General features: G+C 49.1%; 1 protein-coding gene across 3 annotated transcripts in view; it reads left to right on the top strand.

Annotated features, from left to right (window-relative positions):
- Positions 1-8,411: 8,411 nt before the first annotated feature.
- The window catches only part of PRPSAP1 (phosphoribosyl pyrophosphate synthetase associated protein 1), a 29,727-nt gene continuing 20,777 nt past the window's right edge, over positions 8,412-17,361 (top strand). The window contains exons 1-3 of one of the 3 annotated variants that reach the window (XM_040438172.1): positions 8,412-8,501; positions 15,400-15,574; positions 17,195-17,247. In XM_040438172.1, the coding sequence (XP_040294106.1) occupies positions 15,411-15,574; positions 17,195-17,247 (217 nt within the window). In that variant the 5' untranslated portion in view covers positions 8,412-8,501; positions 15,400-15,410. Of the gene's footprint in view, positions 8,502-15,062; positions 15,575-17,194; positions 17,248-17,361 lie in introns of those variants that run through there. The other 2 variants (XM_040438173.1, XM_040438171.1) reach the window with 2 other exon arrangements.

Below are 17,361 nucleotides of genomic sequence, written 5' to 3'. Positions count from 1 at the left end.
TAAACGTGGCGGTGTATTAACAGATTCACGTAGATATGCTCTGGTCTTACCAGGTAGGAATGTAAAAACCCCATTACTGTAATGATATCATCGGGACGGCCAGACCCCAAGATGTTATTGTTGACATGGCAGTGATGACCCCATCTGACACCAGGACTTAAGTTTCAGGAGCAGCTGCTGGGTGTCAGTCACCCCAGAGGTGACGCGGAGGTATACAAGCCGGCCTGTGTGCGTGTTGTAAATGAGACGAAAACAAGGAGAGAGGTGGATGTGGCTTAAAGGGGAGCCCCTCGTCAGGTTGGGGCCCCAGTATCTGCCTCCATTTTGTTATATGTGCTGTTAACATGTTTCTAGAGACACCCAGGGAAGAACCGTAAAGGCTCATGCACACAACTGTGTGTGTGTGTGTATATATGTGTATATATATATATATATATATATATTCTGCAAAACACATACGGCTGTGTGCATGCTGTAATTTTATTTTTTATTTTTTAAACTCCTGTAGAAATGTCCTAACCTTGTCTGCAATACGGACGCGGAGATCACACAGTGTGCTGTCAGCATGTATTGCGGCCCCGTTTTAAGGCCTCCTCCTCCTGTGCTTCCTGTTGCCGTATTGCGGATCCGCAATACATGGGCACCGTTCCGTGTGTATTCCGCATCACGGATGCGGACCCATTCACTTCAATGGGTCTGGAGATGCGGCACGGAACGGAACCCTAAGGGAGCACTACGGAGTGCTTCCGTGGGGTTTCGTCCCGTACTTCCGTTCCGCAAAAAGATAGAACATGTCCTATCTTTTTGCGGAACGGCCGGATCGTGGACCCAATATACTGCCCCAGCAGAACCAAATACCATGGTGCAGCACAATATACTACAGTGCAGCACAGTATACTGCCCCAGCAGAACCAGACGCCACAGTGCAGCACAGTATACTGCCCCAGCAGAACCAGACGCCACAGTGCAGCACAGTATACTGCCCCAGCAGAACCAGGCGCCACAGTGCAGCACAGTATGCTGCCCCAGCAGAACCAGGCGCCACAGTGCAGCACAGTATGCTGCCCCAGCAGAACCAGGCGCCACAGTGCAGCACAGTATGCTGCCCCAGCAGAACCAGGCGCCACAGTGCAGCACAGTATGCTGCCCCAGCAGAACCAGACGCCACAGTGCAGCACAGTATGCTGCCCCAGCAGAACCAGACGCCACAGTGCAGCACAGTATGCTGCCCCAGCAGAACCAGACGCCACAGTGCAGCACAGTATACTGCCCCAGCAGAACCAGACGCCACAGTGCAGCACAGTATACTGCCCCAGCAGAACCAGACGCCACAGTGCAGCACAGTATACTGCCCCAGCAGAACCAGACGCCACAGGGCAGCACAGTATACTGCCCCAGCAGCACCAGACGCCACAGGGCAGCACAGTATACTGCCCCAGCAGCACCAGACGCCACAGGGCAGCACAGTATACTGCCCCAGCAGAACCAGACGCCACAGGGCAGCACAGTATACTGCCCCAGCAGCACTAAATACCACAGGGCAGCACAGTATACTGCCCCAGCAGCACCACATGCCACAGTGCAGCACAATATACTGCCCAGCAGCACCACATGCCACAGTGCAGCACAATATACTGCCCCAGCAGCACCAAACACCACAGTGCAGCACAATATACTGCCCCAGCAGCACCACATGCCACAGTGCAGCACAATATACTGCCCCAGCAGCACCACATGCCACAGTGCAGCACAATATACTGCCCCAGCAGCACCAAACACCACAGTGCAGCACAATATACTGCCCCAGCAGCACCAAACGCCACAGTGCAGCACAATATACTGCCCCAGCAGCACCACATGCCACAGTGCAGCACAAAATACTTGTGCACGCTCCACAGTATTAAATTGTATCATCATCCTGAGTTGAATTCATAAGTGCCTTATGCTCCTACATTAATACTGAGAGCATCAGATCTTTATGTACTTGGCTGACGGCCTAGTGGAGGGATTAGGTGGCCCTCTAGGCATCGATGGGAAATTTCTCTGTAGGGTCTATGTCCAGTCCTCCTAAGCTTAACATCCTGAAATCGCTCTGCATTCCTGCATCGGTGATGTGCTTTTATACCGCATTTGACCGCTGCAGCCAGTCACGTCTATTCTGTTGCCATATAATACATGAAGTCCATCACTGGCTTCAGCAGCATATGGAACGTCATGGCTGTGGCAGCACTGGAACTGAGGGGGTTTTGGAACGTAAGGTATAATATTTTTTTTTTTTTTATTATTCTAGAAGTTTTTTTAAAGAACAAAATATAACTTGGATAAGCCTTTAAATTTCCTGTGTGACCACATGGTGACATTATAGTGACCCTCACATTAAAGGGGTCCTGCAGTTCTTTTAAACTGATGATCCCATCCTCTGGATAGATCATCAGCATCTGATCGGCAGAGGTCCCGGGTGTCGGACTGTTTGAGAAGGTAGCGGTGCTCCAGGAGCGCTGCGGCCTTCTCTCGGTTTCCCTCAGGCTCAGTGACGTCACGACTAGTATCACTGGCCTGGACGGGGTGCGCCCAGGCCAGTGATGCTAGTCGTGACGTCACTGGGCCTGCGGTAAACAGCAAGAAGGCTGTGCCGCTACTGCCAGCGCCTCTGCCTTCTCAAATAGCTGATTGGCAGGGGTCCCGGGTGTCATACCCCCGCCGATCAGATGCTGATCTATTCAGAGGATAGATAATCAGTTTAAAAGAACTGTAGGACCCCTTTAACTGGGCAGTAAGCAGAACACTTACCTGGTGGCCTCCTTTTCAGCTGCAGATCCGCCGGTTCCCATCCTCCTCTTCTATCATCCAAGATGGTCGCACCTCTTCCTGGACTACCTGACGCACACTGCATCATGAGCCTAAACCACTTCCTACTAATCCAGCTCTGCTCTTGGATTGGCGACAAAGTGTCTGGGACTACCAAATGCACAATGTGCATCAGGCAGTCTGAGAAGACTCGTGGCCATTTTGGACGGCAGAAGAAAAGCCCAGGAACTGACGGATCTGTAAATGAAGAGATGAACATGAGGGCACCTGCTAAGTGTTCTTCTCCTTCTCCTTGAATTTTTTTTTCTTGAACCGGAGGATTGCTTTAATGGTATTCAAAGCTGTGGATGGGTTTTACTTTGTACTCTCGTTATGACTGGTGATGGATTTGACACAGGGTGCATCAGACTTCCTACTGTCAACAGATGCAGCTTTGGCCAGGTACTCCAAGGTATCGCCCTCATCCAGCCCCTTACTGATGAAGGGCAGGCACCCTGAAACAGTGGTCGGCTATTTTTCCTTGTCATGTCCCAAGGATTGTTGAAAAGTCGGACTCGTAGGGAGCCACTACCACAAGGTGGCACTAGCGAGAGGGTTCTCTTTCCCTGGGAGCTAACTTTTTTCATACGGTCAACGGAGAACATCAGCTTCCTGGGTTGAGATTTGCATTGCACAGAACCGGCACCCAAAGCATGCGTCCACTCACTCTTGTCCATTTGGCCTTAATCTCAACATAAGCTTGTTGACGTCATAAAGCAGTATTTAACCTGGCAGCAGCCATTCCTCCATTACTAAACATTCCCAATAGGCTTCAACAGAGTTTTTGGTCTTCCTGCAATATAAAGTGATGGCACAGCACTCGGATATCGGATCACTTTCTGATCTGTGGTGCTCCGACTGCCAGGAGCCCCACGGATCGTGAAATGAAGAGGCTGCTGTGCTAGTTTTCCCATCACAGTGGTGCACAGGCTAGGTGATAAATGTAGGGTCACTGGGGGTCTGACCTGGGACAGCCACCATTCTGAGAATGGGGGTCCTTGTTTGGAGTGGAGATATACATGAGTGCCATCACTCTATTCACTTCTATGAGACTGACAGAGCACTGTCTCTTTCAGTCCCTTCGAATGGTGGCGCATGCCCGCAGCTGCCCACCTCCCCTGAGCGGGCATGAGCACCACATCACTTAACCTACTCTCCATTCTACTGTCCGGCAGTCCGGGCCCAATTGCCCCCCTCTGTCACCTGCAGCGGGTCCAACTGCCGACGTCCCACATCTCCTCTGTTGCAGGCCATGGCTTGCGCTCTCCTTTTAGGGTCTTCCTGATCTAGAGAACGCATGCTCCATAATGGTTATTTAAGACACCCTCTCTAGGGGACGGTGACTTTGCTTTAAGTTCCTAGTTTGCAAATTTACCAATGATATCTTGATTGTCTTCATCTGGACCGTACCTCTGCCTGTCTACCAACTCTTATTATCTGCTCCCTGCCCCGACCTTAACCTGTCTACCGTATTGAACCATTGCTGCCACTCCACGGCCTCGGATTAGTTTCACAAACTCTGCCTGCCTTGACCTCTGCATGGTTTCTATGAGCATTGCCTGACTCCTTTGGTGCTTTTCACTGGTGCCTCTGGAGCCCCGTAGGTCAGCTGCAGACTGCCCCAAGACTATTCCAAGAGGTAGTAACCTGGTGGCTTCCCTGTAGTGAAGGCCAGATCCCTGTATACCGGTTCAAGAGTGAAAACCAGGGGACTGTGAGGATAACGCCCTTAGGGCTAGCCGGTCCAGTATGTCCACCTCCACTGCCCTTTACAGAAGCGGTGGATTGACATGCGCATTACTGCTCCATTCAAAAATTGGGGATTCTCAGGATCACAGGGGGCCCCAGTGGTTGGACCCCCAGCAATCCTACATGTATCACTTGTCCTATGATAGATGCTGTTTGTGAGATAACCTCCAGTTTGTTGTACAGATGCATGAAAGAGATCTGTATATCGTACGCACTCCATATTTATCCACCAGGAGATGAGGATGCAGTAATCCTGTTTTTATCCCAAATGTTAGCTTTCTAATTATGGGATAAAGCAGAAAGAAGCCAAGAGGGTGTCATTATCTCGCGGGTGATCCTGAGATTAGTGATAATAACGCCTCCTCACATCTAGCGGCTGACGCCTCCCTCCCACACTATAAGATATACATGCACATATATACATTTCTCCAGTCTGATGGCTTCTGCTTTTTGGCTATTTATTGCAAATAATTCTTCAGATCTGCACACAGAATTTCATATTACAGGGAGACAACCCCTAAAATATGTGTGTGGGGGGGATTACTTTTTTACACAAGTCTAATTGGGGTTAGGTAACTTTTTGTCTGGGTGTCATGGTCTTTCACAAGGTCAGTGTTTGATCAGTGATTGTGAGCCAAAACCAGGACTGGAGCCTCCACAGAGATCAGGTGTAATGGAAAGATCTGCTCCTGTTCAGCGTTTTTGACCCGCACCTGGTTTTGGCTCACAATCTCTGATGGAAATCCCTGAGGCCTCTTTCACATTTCTGTGTCCATTTGACGACCATGGAAAAATCTGTCTGCGTTTCATCTGTGAAGATTCCATGTTTGATCCATGTGTCCTTTTTTCTTTTCCCTTCATGTGTCATTCGTTTTCAGCCTCATGCACATTACCATACGTATTTTGAGGTTTGCAAAATATGGATGATGTCCCTATTGCATCTTTTATTTTATTTTTGCAGACCCATTGACTTCAGTGGGTCCGTGGTCCGCATTCTGCAGCCAAGTATAGGACCACTCCAGCAGACGGTAGCCATGCTGTGATTGGAGGGTTGCAGGCTCTTAGAGGCCAGATCGGTGCAGGTCCTGCAGAATCGTCCTTGTGCTGATGTCGCCCGCATCTTCAGTAGCTGGCGGTGGAGTGAGCATTGGGTGGACTGCTGTCTTTCCTGACTCCTCCGTACACGCTGGGCTCGGCCCTGGAATTCAGCATGCCTGATCCTTGTTTTCCCTGACAGCTGTTGGAGTATAGTCGGGAGGCCTCCATACACATCAGAGTCATCTGATGCACTGACAATGGCCAAGTCATCAATTATAAGATAATAGTTTGCTGTCAGTGAATGAGAACCTTCTTGTTTGAATTCTGAGGCAGAAAGCAATGGACGCATCTGGAAGCAGCAGCACACATCTCTGCTACAGAGCTGTCTATATTACATGGACCATACACCAGGAGAGGAACACAACTCCCAGCATGTTCATATTGTATACATATCACAGCAGGGGCTGTTTACCAGAGGGGGAGAACAAGAAATCCCATTATGTTAATATATATAGAGAGGACTACAACTCCTAGCATGTTCATATTGTGTGTGTGTGTGTGTGTATATATATATATATATAAAAATAAACACAGCAGGAGCTGTTTACCAGGAGAAACGTGGAATTCCCAGCATTTTCATATTGGATATATTACACCAGGAGAGAACTATAACCCCCATCATATTCATACATAAATTACAGCAGGGACTTTAACTATAACTACCATCATATCCATGTTGCATATGTAACAGCAAAGACTATTTCAGGACAGAACTATAACTCCCAGCATGCTTATACTGTAGACATATTACAGCTGGGGCTGTATAACAGGAGAGGACTACAACTCCCAGCATGCTCATACTGTAGACATATTACAGCTGGGGCTGTATAACAGGGGAGAACTACAACTCCCAGCATGCTCATACTGTAGACATATTACAGCTGGGGCTGTATAACAGGAGAGGACTACAACTCCCAGCATGCTGATACTGTAGACATATTACAGCTTGGGGTGTATAACAGGAGAGGACTACAACTCCCAGCATGCTCATACTGTAGACATATTACAGCGGGGGCTGTATACCAGGAGAGGACTACAACTCCCAGCATGCTTATACTGTAGACATATTACAGCTGGGGCTGTATAACAGGAGAGGACTACAACTCCCAGTATGCTCATACTGTAGACATATTACAGCGGGGGCTGTATACCAGGAGAGGACTACAACTCCCAGCATGCTTATACTGTAGACATATTACAGCTGGGGCTGTATAACAGGAGAGGACTACAACTCCCAGCATGCTCATACTGTAGACATATTACAGCTGGGGCTGTATAACAGGGGAGAACTACAACTCCCAGCATGCTCATACTGTAGACATATTACAGCTGGGGCTGTATAACAGGAGAGGACTACAACTCCCAGCATGCTGATACTGTAGACATATTACAGCGGGGGCTGTATACCAGGAGAGGACTACAACTCCCAGCATGCTTATACTGTAGACATATTACAGCGGGGGCTGTATACCAGGAGAGGACTACAACTCCCAGCATGCTTATACTGTAGACATATTACAGCGGGGGCTGTATACCAGACGAGGACTACAACTCCCAGCATTCTCATATTGTAGACATTACAGCTGGGGCTGTATACCAGGAGAGGACTACAACTCCCAGCATGCTTATACTGTAGACATATTACAGCGAGGGGTGTATACAAGGAGAGGACTATAACTCCCAGCATGCTCATACTGTAGACATATTACAGCGGGTGGCCCATAAACAGGTAGGAACTAGTGTTAGGGACCACTCAATAGAGGCGACCTTGACGTGGTGAGTGGCTTATTACACTTTGGCCAAAATGTACACCAATGCCTCATCCAGCATGGAGGCAGGGCAGAATGCTAGATGCAGAGTGCTATCACATTTGTATTTTCCGTTTGTATATGTATTTCGCCATAGTGATGTGCCCCTGTTTTCTTTGTAGTATATATTACAGCTGGGGCTGTATACCAGGCGAGGACTACAACTCCCAGCATTCTCATACTGTAGACATATTACAGCTGGGGCTGTATAACAGGAGAGGACTACAACTCCAAGCAATGCATGCTTATACTGTAGACATATTACAGCGGGGGCTGTATAACAGGAGAGGACTACAACTCCCAGCAATGCTCATACTGTAGACATTACAGCGGGGGCTGTATACCAGGCGAGGACTACAACTCCCAGCATTCTCATACTGTAGACATTACAACTGGGGCTGTATACCAGGAGAGGACTACAACTCCCAGCATGCTTATACTGTAGACATATTACAGCTGGGGCTGTATAACAGGAGAGGACTACAACTCCCAGCATGCTCATACTGTAGACATATTACAGCGGGGGCTGTATACCAGGAGAGGACTACAACTCCCAGCATGCTCATACTGTAGACATATTACAGCGGGGGCTGTATACCAGGAGAGGACTACAACTCCCAGCATGCTCATACTGTAGACATATTACAGCGGGGGCTGTATACCAGGAGAGGACTACAACTCCCAGCATGCTGATACTGTAGACATATTACAGCTGGGGCTGTATAACAGGGGAGAACTACAACTCCCAGCATGTTGACGTTGTGCACCCCCTGTGGCCTCTCCACGTCGCTGACCCCTGCTCCAGACAATTCCCTGCGAACAACACAGAGGGCCTCTCCAGAACCCACCGCTTCCCCATCCCCACGCCCTCCTCGCCTCACGTGACCGATCACATGGCCGTGACGTCACCGCAGGTCCTTGGCTCTCGCAGAGCTAGCATCTTCCTGGGTTATAGGGAAGTTTGTGCTGCACAGCGATAGACTTGTGCTCGGGAGTCCGGTATGTACCGCCCCTCCCCCCGCTCCCCCTGGAGCCCACTTCTCTGCGGCTGTGCAGGACGCTGTGCCGTAGACTGCAGCCCATACCTCTCCTTTACCTAAAGGGGAGATCCATTTTTGCGCCTCTTTAACAGGGAGCGCGAGCTGCGCCAGTGCCTGCAGTGCAGAGGTGGAAGCGGACGTGTCCCCGCAGGTTCTCAGTAGTGCAGCCCGGGGCTGGAGACAACTGCTCATCGTGCAATCCCCACAGTCAGCTCAGCTCTCCAGCTGTTCCAAAACTACAACTCTCAGCTGTTGTGGCATGATAGGAGTTGTAGTTTTGCAATAGCTGGAGGCCACAGGTTGGAGATCATTACTCGGATCACTGCCCGCAGGCTGTTATAGCATGCTGGGAGTTGTAGTCTTGCAATAGTCGAGGGCCACAGGGTAGAGATCATTCCTCGGATCACTGCCCGCAGGCTGTTATAGCATGCTGGGAGTTGTAGTTTTGCAATAGTCGAGGGCCACAGGGTGGAGATCATTAATCGGATCACTGCCCGCAGGCTGTTATAGCATGCTGGGAGTTGTAGTTTTGCAATAGTCGAGGGCCACAGGGTGGAGATCATTAATCGGATCACTGCCCGCAGGCTGTTATAGCATGCTGGGAGTTGTAGTCTTGCAATAGTCGAGGGCCACAGGGTGGAGATCATTCCTCGGATCACTGCCCGCAGGCTGTTATAGCATGCTGGGAGTTGTAGTCTTGCAATAGTCGAGGGCCACAGGGTAGAGATCATTCCTCGGATCACTGCCCGCAGGTTGTTATAGCATGCTGGGAGTTGTAGTCTTGCAATAGTCGAGGGCCACAGGGTGGAGATCATTCCTCGGATCACTGCCCGCAGGTTGTTATAGCATGCTGGGAGTTGTAGTTTTGCAATAGTCGAGGGCCACAGGGTGGAGATCATTACTCGGATCACTGCTCGCAGGTTGTTATAGCATGCTGGGAGTTGTAGTTTGGCAATAGTCGAGGGCCACAGGGTGGAGATCATTCCTCGGATCACTGCCCGCAGGCTGTCGTAGCATGCTGGGAGTTGTAGTTTTGCAATAGTCGGAGACCAAAGGGTGAAGATCCTTAGCCCCAATTTATATCTGTGACTCAGATCACTCCCTGCAGAGTGTTGTGGCATGCTGGGAGTTGTAGTTCTGCAGTAGCCACAGGGTGGATATCATTGGCCCTAGTTTAGATCTGTGACGCGGACCACCCCCTAAACCTGTTGTAGGTAATTTGGGAGATCAGGCGCAGGGTAAGCGAATCCCGGCAGCAGCTGTCACCTGTACAGTCAGTAGGAGAGCGGCACTGCGCAGGCGCCCCTGCTGCATGCACAGTACAGAATGCAGGTGCCAATGTCAGCTTCCTACTAACGGCCAATCCTGTGCCAGGGCTTCACCTTCATGCACATTCTATATCGGGCTGTGTGACTAGAGGGTTATATTGACATGTTTCGCCTCGCTGTGTGTTTGGTGCTTTGTGTCTGTGCTGGTAACATCAGTGGACATATCGTGCTCGTCTTTGATTTTCCGTCTCTTCTTTGTGTTCCTTGTGAAATCGCTGCCAGTCACTGCAGTGGACATCTGCTCATGAGCACAACAATGAATGGCTGCAACCCCCACCACTACAGTACCTCTAAGGCCGCTTTCACACAGTCAGCGTTTGGTCAGTGTTTGATCAGTGATTGTGAGTCAAAAACACAGAACAGGAGCAGATCTTCCCATTATACCCTATGTCTGTGGAGGCTCCGGTCCTGCGGTTGGCTCACAATCACTGATCAAACACTGATGTTTGAAAGCAGCCTAAGGCCCAGTTCACACTTCAGTGATTGTGAGCCAAAACCAGGTGCAGGTCCAGATCATGGGCAGATCATTTCATTCTTCCTTTTCTCTGTGTAGCCGGCGCTTCTGATTTTGGCAATCACTGACCGAATCACTGAAGTGTGTACTTGGCTGGTAGAGGGGTTTAAAAACAGCGCCACACTTGGCCATGGGCTGTGACTGGCATTGCAGCTTAGTCCCTTTCCAATACATGGGGCTGCACTGCAATACCAGCCACGGCCCACGGGCGAGAGTGGTGCTGCTTCTGTAAAACACGTAAGGCCTTTTTCGAATCTCATGACATGTCTGTTTTAGGAAATACTTGTATTCCCCATAGCAATGCTAGCTTTCCATTGTGCCGCTCCTCTGTTATTCCTCCTAGAAATGTATGAATAAATGGGGACAATTGGGTGTTATCATTTCCCTTGTCAGAGGAGTGTGTCTGTACAAAGTCTAAGGCCTTATCCACACATCAGTGTTTGGTCAGTGATTTCCATCAGTGATTGTGAGCCAAAACCAGTGCAGATCTTTCCCTTATACCTTATGTCTGTGTAGGATCCCATCCTGGTTTTGGCTCACAATCGCTGTGTGAATAAGGCCCAAGGCTGCTTTCACACAGTGTTTGGTTAGTGATTTGTGAGCCAGGATTGGGTCCTACACAGACATAAGCTCTAAGGGGAAGAGTTGCTCCTGTTCTGTGTTTGGGACCCGCACTTGGTTTTGGCTCGCAAAAAGGGGGCGCATTCAGACGACCGCGCCGGGTTTTGCTGTCCACAAATTGCGGTTCCGCAAAACACGGATGCCGTTCGTGTGCCTTCTGCAGTTTGCCATTATAGAACCGGACAAGAATAGGACACGCTCTATCTTTTTTTGCGGGGCCCGCAGAACGGAACAACGGTGCGCTGTCTGCCTCTTTTGCGGTCCCATTCATACAGTCGTGTGTAGGGCTGAAATGATTACTCGATTAAAGGGTTTCTATCACTTCGTATGACATAATTAGCTGTCAGACACTAGCGATCCGCTAGTGTCTGCTCTGGCCAACCATCCTAATATAACAGCTTGTGGGGCAGCCGTTTTGCTAAAAAAAAGAACTTTTATAAATATGCTAATGAGCCTCTAGGTGCTATGGGGGCGTCATTAGCACCTAGAGGCTCCGTCTACCTTCATAAATAGCCACCGCTTCCCTGCTCAGACATCTCCACTGCGCCTGCGCCGATGACGTCATAGTGCTCCAAGGAACTGGCGCAGTGGAGATGTCTGAGCAGGGAAGCGGTCAGACATTCACTGCGCATGCGCCGAATACAGCCGCGCACGGCGCATGCGCGAGAATTCGTCCGCTGCGTCACACGGAGGATCGCATTCAGCAGGAGATGGGCGGGCTGGAGGGACGCGCTGGGCGGTGGCTATTTATGAAGGTAGACGGAGCCTCTAGGTGCTAATGACGCCCACATAGCACCTAGAGGCTCATTAGCATATTTATAAAAGTTCTTTTTTTTAGCAAAACGGCTGCCCCACAAGCTGTTATATTAGGATGGTTGGCCAGAGCAGACACTAGCGGATCGCTAGTGTCTGACAGCTAATTATGTCATACCAAGTGATAGAAACCCTTTAAATCGAGTAATTCGACACAAAAAAATCCTCGATGCAAATTTTTTGCATCGAGGATTCGTTTGTGTCATGTGACCACGGAGCGGGAGTGAAGCGCTTGCTATTACTCCCGCTCTGTAGTCTCCCGCGGCGCTTGGAATACTTACCCTTCCAGCAGGCGGCCTCCGGACACTCCACAGCACGTCCATGGTCCCGCGCTGCTCTGACCTCCTGACGTACGCACACCGTGACCTGACGCACTGTGTGACATCAGGGGCAGAGCAGTGCAGAACGATGGAGTGTCGGCAGCGCCCCCTGCTGGAAAGGTAAATTGGTGAAACCGAGGGGGTGGGGGCGCAACTAAGGCCAGGCGCCTGGAGTGCACAGCGTCATAGAAACCAGTGACGCTCTGCAATCCGGATGTCAGGAGGAGCATGGCAGCAGAGCTGATGGCACAATGGGGGCAGAGCTGATGGCACAATGGGGGCAGAGCTGATGGCACAATGGGGGCAGAGCTGATGGCACAATGGGGGCAGAGCTGATGGCACAATGGGGGCAGAGCTGATGGCACAATGGGGGCAGAGCTGATGGCACAATGGGGGCAGAGCTGATGGCACAATGGGGGCAGAGCTGATGGCACAATGGGGGCAGAGCTGATGGCACAATGGGGGCAGAGCTGATGGCACAATGGGGGCAGAGCTGATGGCACAATGGGGGCAGAGCTGATGGCACAATGGGGGCAGAGCTGATGGCACAATGGGGGCAGAGCTGATGGCACAATGGGGGCAGAGCTGATGGCACAATGGGGGCAGAGGGAGAGCTGATGGCACAATGGGGGCAGAGGGAGAGCTGATGGCACAATGGGGGCAGAGGGAGAGCTGATGGCACAATGGGGGCAGAGGGAGAGCTGATGGCACAATGGGGGCAGAGGGAGAGCTGATGGCACTGGGGTGAGGGAGAGCTGATGGCACTGGGGTGAGGGAGAGCTGATGCACTTGGGCTGATCGCACAGGGGGGAACAAAGGGTGTTGGGGACTGATGGCAGGGGGTCTGAGTTTTTATAAAGGAAAACAGTCTATTATTTTTTTCTTATTAGATTACTCGATTAATCGTAAAAAATAATCAATAGAATACTCGATTACTAAAATAATCGTTTACTGCAGCCCTAGTCGTGTGAATGAGCCCTTAGTAATCAAACACTGACTACTGTGTGAAAGCGGCCTTACACCGTCAGCGCTGATTGGACAGTGTGAGAGTACGCAGGGAACACCCGGTTGCCAATGTTTTCATACATTTCTAAGAGGAATAACAGAGGAACTGCGCAGCCTAGCGAGAAGCATTGTCGTTTCATAGGGAAATACAGGTTTGTACTAAAATAGACAATGCCAGGAGAGGCGACGGGTCCTCTTTAACCCTTTGCGTGCTGTAGCAAACCATCTTCGGTCAATAAAAATGGATTTCATTGGCTGCAGCAGTTATCGGAGGCGCTCGGAGATCCCTCTGCAGAGACCTGATTAGAGGCCGCACCTATGGGGGAAGTGAGAGCTGGAAGAGGTGAAAGGTGCCAGAGATAAGCTTCTCTTGGAAGATTACAGGAAGCTAAATGACATTTCCATTCCAAGCTGCTGATCGCATTCAGAGATGCTCTATAAACACTTCAGGAATGCGCACCGCAGAGCGCGGTATCATTTATGGTATTCCACTGTCCTGCCATACTGAGCACAACGCAGGAGGGGATTACAGCAGGCAATCTCCGGCATGCGGCTCGCCTCCTTCCTTGTGCTGATGGCAGTAGTATTTATATATGCGGCTAAAAGGGAGTTTGTCACTAGGACAGGACTCTTTAAAAGGTTTTTTTGGGTGAGTGGGGGCGTTTCGGACAGATCTCTCCCCCCCCCCCCCCCATGGCGCCAGTCCTGTGGAGGGGATCATACTTACCTGCCACTGAGTTCCGGATTCTTCGCTCCCTCACTGCCTCCTCTCTCCGGTCTCCACTCGCCAACGGCATGTTCGACGCAGGTCACGCGGCCAGTCAATGTCTGCAGCGGCCACGAGACCTGCGTCAAACATGCAGTAAACTGTGTGAAAATCCACATAAACTACAATGCCCTGTGCAAGTACAAAAGAAGAGCTGTTATCTCCCCTATCCCCTGTGATGTGCCATTCCTTTATTATTCCTGCTAGAAGTTATGTATGAATTGATAGCAGTTTGCAGCAAAGGTCCAAATGGGTGTTACCAGTTAGGGGTGTGGGGGGGGGGGTCCCCTGCACAGACTGATACTGATTGGATAATATCAGACTGGGCAGGGACACCTCTCCAACTTGTAACACCCAGCTGGACCTTCATTGCAAAGTGCTAGCAATTCATTCACAACTTCTAGCAGGTATAGTACTGAATGGCACTAATGGCTACAGACTTATCATTATATGGGGATGCAAGTAGGATCATGGGCAGATCATTTCATTCTTCCTTTTCTCTGTGTAGCCGGCGCTTCTGATTTTGGCAATCACTGACCGAATCACTGAAGTGTGTACTTGGCTGGTAGAGGGGTTTAAAAACAGCGCCACACTTGGCCATGGGCTGTGACTGGCATTGCAGCTTAGTCCCTTTCCAATACATGGGGCTGCACTGCAATACCAGCCACGGCCCACGGGCGAGAGTGGTGCTGCTTCTGTAAAACACGTAAGGCCTTTTTCGAATCTCATGACATGTCTGTTTTAGGAAATACTTGTATTCCCCATATGAATTGATAGCAGTTTGCAGCAAAGGTCCAAATGGGTGTTACCAGTTAGGGGTGTGGGGGGGGGGGGGTCCCCTGCACAGACTGATACTGATTGGATAATATCAGACTGGGCAGGGACACCTCTCCAACTTGTAACACCCAGCTGGACCTTCATTGCAAAGTGCTAGCAATTCATTCACAACTTCTAGCAGGTATAGTACTGAATGGCACTAATGGCTACAGACTTATCATTATATGGGGATGCAAGTAGGAGAGGCGATCAGTCCTGTTTAAGCATTACCTCTAGTGTGGCAAGGGTTATTTTAGTGGTTCCTTCCCTTTAATTCCTAGTATTATAGTTGGTTAGTGGTACCCAGTACCAGGCCATGTTCGACATTCAGGAGGGGCCAGGAAGCTCCATTAATGACCTCATCAGGGTAAGATGTGTCTTACTTCTACCACCTCTCTTCATATCATATGGGCTTCGGCTAGATGCCATGTTGGGAACGCATCCGGGCAGCTCCCTCATTTGTTATCTTTTGGGTTTATTTGATCATAGTTTAGTAAACTTTTTAATCACCTAACTTATGTTAAGCCTATTTATTCCCGGATCTCAGAATTCACGATAATGCACATCTGCTCCTTGTAGGACTGTTGTGTGTGTGTGTGTTCCGTATTTCTTGCTTGTATATGTTGTGGTGCCATGCATGTTGTTGATCACGGAGCCGTGTCAGTGTATTTCAGGTGTCATCATCATGCCAAGACGGATGCTAATACCTCACAAGTCTGTTTTCTCTTACTCCCGGCCTCCAAAGTGGCTGAATGGTCCCTGTACTATGAACTCAGCCGCAAGTGGTTACCGGGTCTTCTCTGCTAACTCCAGTCCTGCCTGCGTGGAACTGGCCAAGAGAATCACCGAGTAAGTGTGCACCTTCTATCCCCGACACTGGAGCGTGCCCTAGATGGCACCACTTTGTCACCCAGCTTTTCCAGGCCCCTGAAATTCTCCTAATTATGCACTGATATTGGGATGTGTTCCCCTGTCGCATGTTGCCATGTCACTGTATAGATTTGCGCAGAAGAGCTCTTGAGCTAATTGTACGGCTGCTTTCACACTACATTTTGCAGGGTCTATTTCCTGTACGTGCCGGGAAAGCTCCTGACTCATCCATCATTTTGCCTCCATCAGGCACTGATCTATACAGAGGCATGCACTAAAAAAAACTGTCCCATTTGGCTTTTTTTTTTTTTTTAAAGGGGTTATCCAGTGGGGCAAAAAAATAAAATATATATATATATATATATATATATATATATATATATATATTTATATATTACAGAAAGCAGGACTGCACTCCTGCTTTCTCTATTATACTATTGGGGATTGCCGTTGCCCCCTTTTGGATATTGCACCCACTTTTTAGGTTGGTGATCCCGTTGGACTTTCTTTTTATATATATATATATATATATATATATAGAGAACAAAAATCGGACTGCACTCCAAGCAACTCTTCAGAAAATGTGTTTATTCACCCATTTGGTGGCAAAAGCGACGTTTCGGCTCAAGCATGAGCCTTTCTCAAGCCTTGAGAAAGGCTCATGCTTGAGCCGAAACGTCGCTTTTGCCACCAAATGGGTGAATAAACACATTTTCTGAAGAGTTGCTTGGAGTGCAGTCCGATTTTTGTTCTCTATAAGTGGGTAAGCACCTTTTACCGTACTTGGACATTGCACCCGTCCCGTTTTTCCATACTTCCTAGGGTGGTGCTGCCAGTGGTTTTTTTTTTTTTATATATATATATATATATATATAATTATTATTATTATTTTTTTTTTTTTTTGAAAGAGTGATTTTTTTTTAAAAAATTAAAAGAATTGATACTCTCAGTTGAACCCCCGTAGTTCTGTAACTGGCACTTACCAGGTCTCCACTGGTCTCGACATACATAGAAAGACCCACTCCACCGAGCTGGCCTTTCGAGACTGGACCAGGAAGGGGACACCAGCAGGTCCCCTGTAAGCATGGGAACAGTGAGGGTGAGTATCAGTTTCTTTTTTGAGCTTTTGACGAAATGTTTCCCCCCACTGGACAACCCCTCTAACATGGGAGTCCATGGAAGACGGATGTTACTGCATGCTGGTACATTGCTTCTGAAAAGATGTATATAATGGTAAATCCTCCCAGTCTACACTGAAAAATATAATGGAATACAGCCTTAGGCCTCATGCACACGACCCTATTTTGCATCCGTGTCCAATACGCTTTTATTTTTTTGTGGATTGCACATGAACCCGTTAAAAAAAACGGACCGTGCAGGGATGTCACCTGTGTGCTGTCTGTATCCGTATGTTCTCACATTCTAGAACATGTCCTATTCAGACAAGAATAGTAATTTCCATTGATAGGAGTGAGAATAATGCAGATTGCACGCGGAAGGTGTCCGTATTTCGCGGACCGAAATACGGGTACTGTTGTGTGCACGAGGCCTTATCCAGTCTTGTCAACTAATGCATGAACCCATTCCTTTCCCGTCTAGGCGGCTGGGAATAGAACTTGGGAAAGCGGTTGTCTACCAGGAGACCAATGGAGGTAAGATGGTCGGATTCGTACTTTCTGAGTTGGAACTGTTCAGTTTTTTTACCATTTCATTTAAAGGGGTCGGCCCATCTCAGACACTGATGGCCTATCACTAGGATATGCTAT

This window comes from Bufo bufo, chromosome 6 (assembly GCF_905171765.1).
Source record: "Bufo bufo chromosome 6, aBufBuf1.1, whole genome shotgun sequence".
Classification (NCBI taxonomy): Eukaryota; Metazoa; Chordata; class Amphibia; order Anura; family Bufonidae; genus Bufo; species Bufo bufo.
The sequence above is the reverse complement of the archived record's forward strand: the minus strand, read 5'-3'. Positions and strand labels throughout refer to the sequence as shown.